Genomic DNA, 2,462 nt, shown 5'->3' on the forward strand with positions numbered 1-2,462 from the left:
TATTTATCTTAAAATATAGCTAATGTATATAAACTTAGAGAAATAATTTATATTTCGAACCTCTTTCGTATCAGGAAGGTCCACGTCTTATTTCTTCATGAATAAGTCAAAAACTATGCGGGCGCTCTTCACGGCGTCTAAACGCGTAGTCTCAAAGCGCGTAAACGAAGACTCGGGATCCCCTCCGAGTGACTTTCGGAACTGCCTATTGATCTCAGTGCTTGTGCCGTCAGGATCAACGGAACATGCAGGATTGACGGTTTAGAATGACATTTAAGACTGAAGCAGCAGGCAATTGTTGGAGGGGATCCTATGATGGAACCTCCCCAGGAAGGTATGTCGCATTCTTTTCTTCTATTAAACACCCACCATCGATCGCTTCGCCATCGCCTCGCCGGAGACTTCGATTCGCGGAGGGAATGAGTTACTACAACCAGCAGCAGCCGCCGATCGGCGTCCCTCCTCCGCAGGGTGAGTCATCGCCGGAGTTCCCCGCAACGATCGGGACGTTTTTTTCCCCCTCTTTTCTTCTTCTTCTTCTTCTTCTTTAAAATTCGACGATCGTGTTTCTCTAGGGTACGAAAAGGATCCCTACCCACCGCCGGGCTATCCTCCCGCCGGTTATCCGCCTCCGCAGGGTTACCCTCCGGCTGGGTACCCGCCTCCGTACGGCCAGCCGCCGCCCCAGCAGCAGCATCAGCAGAGCAGCGGACCTTCATTCATGGAAGGATGGTAACAACTCGAATCACAAACTCCTACTCTCTCTCCTTTTCTTTCTTTCTTTCTCCTACTCCTCCACCTCGATCTAATCGAGAGGCGCACGATAGCAAGTTCTATTTATTCTGCGCCGCTCTGCGGCGGCGCACGATAGCATTTGCCGAAAAAGGTGCATTGCCGGCGCAACGGCGCACGATAAGCCCGCCGTGTGCATTATGCTTCTTAGCTTGATGGTGTTCTCTTCGCTGATGCAAACTTGTGTGATTATTATTATTATTTTTTTGCAGCTTGGCTGCTCTGTGCTGTTGCTGCCTCTTGGATGCATGCTTCTGATCGATCACGGACTTCCGAGGAATAATCTTTCTTTCTTGTAAAGTTGGAATGCTCGATGGCTTTGGGAAGTTGTCGATTCGGATGATTAATAATAAGTTTGTTATTCTGATTGTTTTTCGATTTCGTTGTTTAATTGGATTAGAAACGCCAAGAAAAATAATCAATTTTTTTAAAAAAAGAAAAAGAAAATTAGCCAGTCCACAGATCTCTAATCAAGCCCAGGAAAAGCCCAATCTGTAAAGAAACTATGAGAGAGCATTACTTTAATTAAATTAAAATCGATTTTTGTTGGATAAACTAAATCGATTGAATTTTGCCATGAAAATCGAGCAAATTGAATTAATAAAAAATTAATTAATTCAATCATTTATCGAATTAATCGAACTTTTTTACTAGTCGATTGCTATTGGACGAAGTTGAGATTCGAGTCGGCGATAACTGTCTGATTATAACAAATTAATGTTTTGCTATCAACCAATTTAATTTAATTGATTTAGCCGAAGTTTGAATTTAAAAATCAAAATCGAATCGAATAAACTAAAATAATTGAGAGCTTTTTATTTCAAAAAATTCAAAATTTCTAATTAACTGAATCAAACTTTCAAATTAACCGAGATTTTACTCACCTTTATGGTAGGATCTACGCGAGTTGGAGGTAAATAGTTTCGATCGTATCGATAGATTGCTGCAACAAAAATTTGAAATAAACTAGACGTTCAATGCAAAACACTAACACTTTTGAGTTTACTTGATTCACTGTCTCGCGACTATGTTCAAACCTTAATCTTAATAATTATCCTACTATCCTTCTCCTTTTTGAGTACCTTTCAGAGACAGAAAAGTCTCTTACAATTTGATTTTATAACAAATACAAACAATAAAGAACAAAAATACAAATAAAAAGTGCAAACGACTTTACACAATGATCTTAATTTTGTTTGTTCTTTTGTCACATTGGAATGTCTCTTGGTGATGGGAAATACAACAACACTTCATTTCCAATCTCTTAAGAACTGGCTCATTCAAATAACCTCAAAACTCTCTTTTTAGGATTGCATTAGGATTGATTTTCACCTAATAATCGATTGCTTATCTTCACCAATCATTGTTTTGCTATAATTCAATCATTTTCATTCGTAGAACAACTATTTTTTAATTTAGCAATCAATTAATTATTTCCAATCGACCAATTGATTTGTGAAGCTTTTGTTTAATTTGTCCAACACAATTTACCATTTCAGCAATCGATTGCTTGCCACCAATCGATTGCTTGCATAACAACCAATTTCTAAATCAGCAAACTATTGCCTTTGACTTGTCAAGATTTTTTGATGCTCAACATCCGATTAACTTTAACTTGTTGAGATTTCGTCATTGTCAAACATCTGATATTCCTTGACTTGTTTGGACTT

At 38.8% G+C, this 2,462-nt stretch overlaps 1 protein-coding gene across 1 annotated transcript; it reads left to right on the top strand.

Annotated features, from left to right (window-relative positions):
- The first annotated feature begins 366 nt into the window (after positions 1–366).
- Positions 367–1,168, top strand: LOC141836747 (uncharacterized). Its single transcript, XM_074724271.1, has 3 exons — positions 367–471; positions 576–732; positions 1,005–1,168. Exons 1-3 carry the CDS (start codon positions 420–422, stop codon positions 1,048–1,050), a joined length of 255 nt encoding a protein of 84 aa, XP_074580372.1. The 5' UTR covers positions 367–419; the 3' UTR covers positions 1,051–1,168.
- Positions 1,169–2,462: the final 1,294 nt, after the last annotated feature.

This window comes from Curcuma longa, chromosome 10, assembly GCF_044706935.1.
Source record: "Curcuma longa cultivar G26 ecotype Majalengka, Jawa Barat chromosome 10, ITB_CL_G26_1.1, whole genome shotgun sequence".
Lineage (NCBI taxonomy): Eukaryota > Viridiplantae > Streptophyta > Magnoliopsida > Zingiberales > Zingiberaceae > Curcuma > Curcuma longa.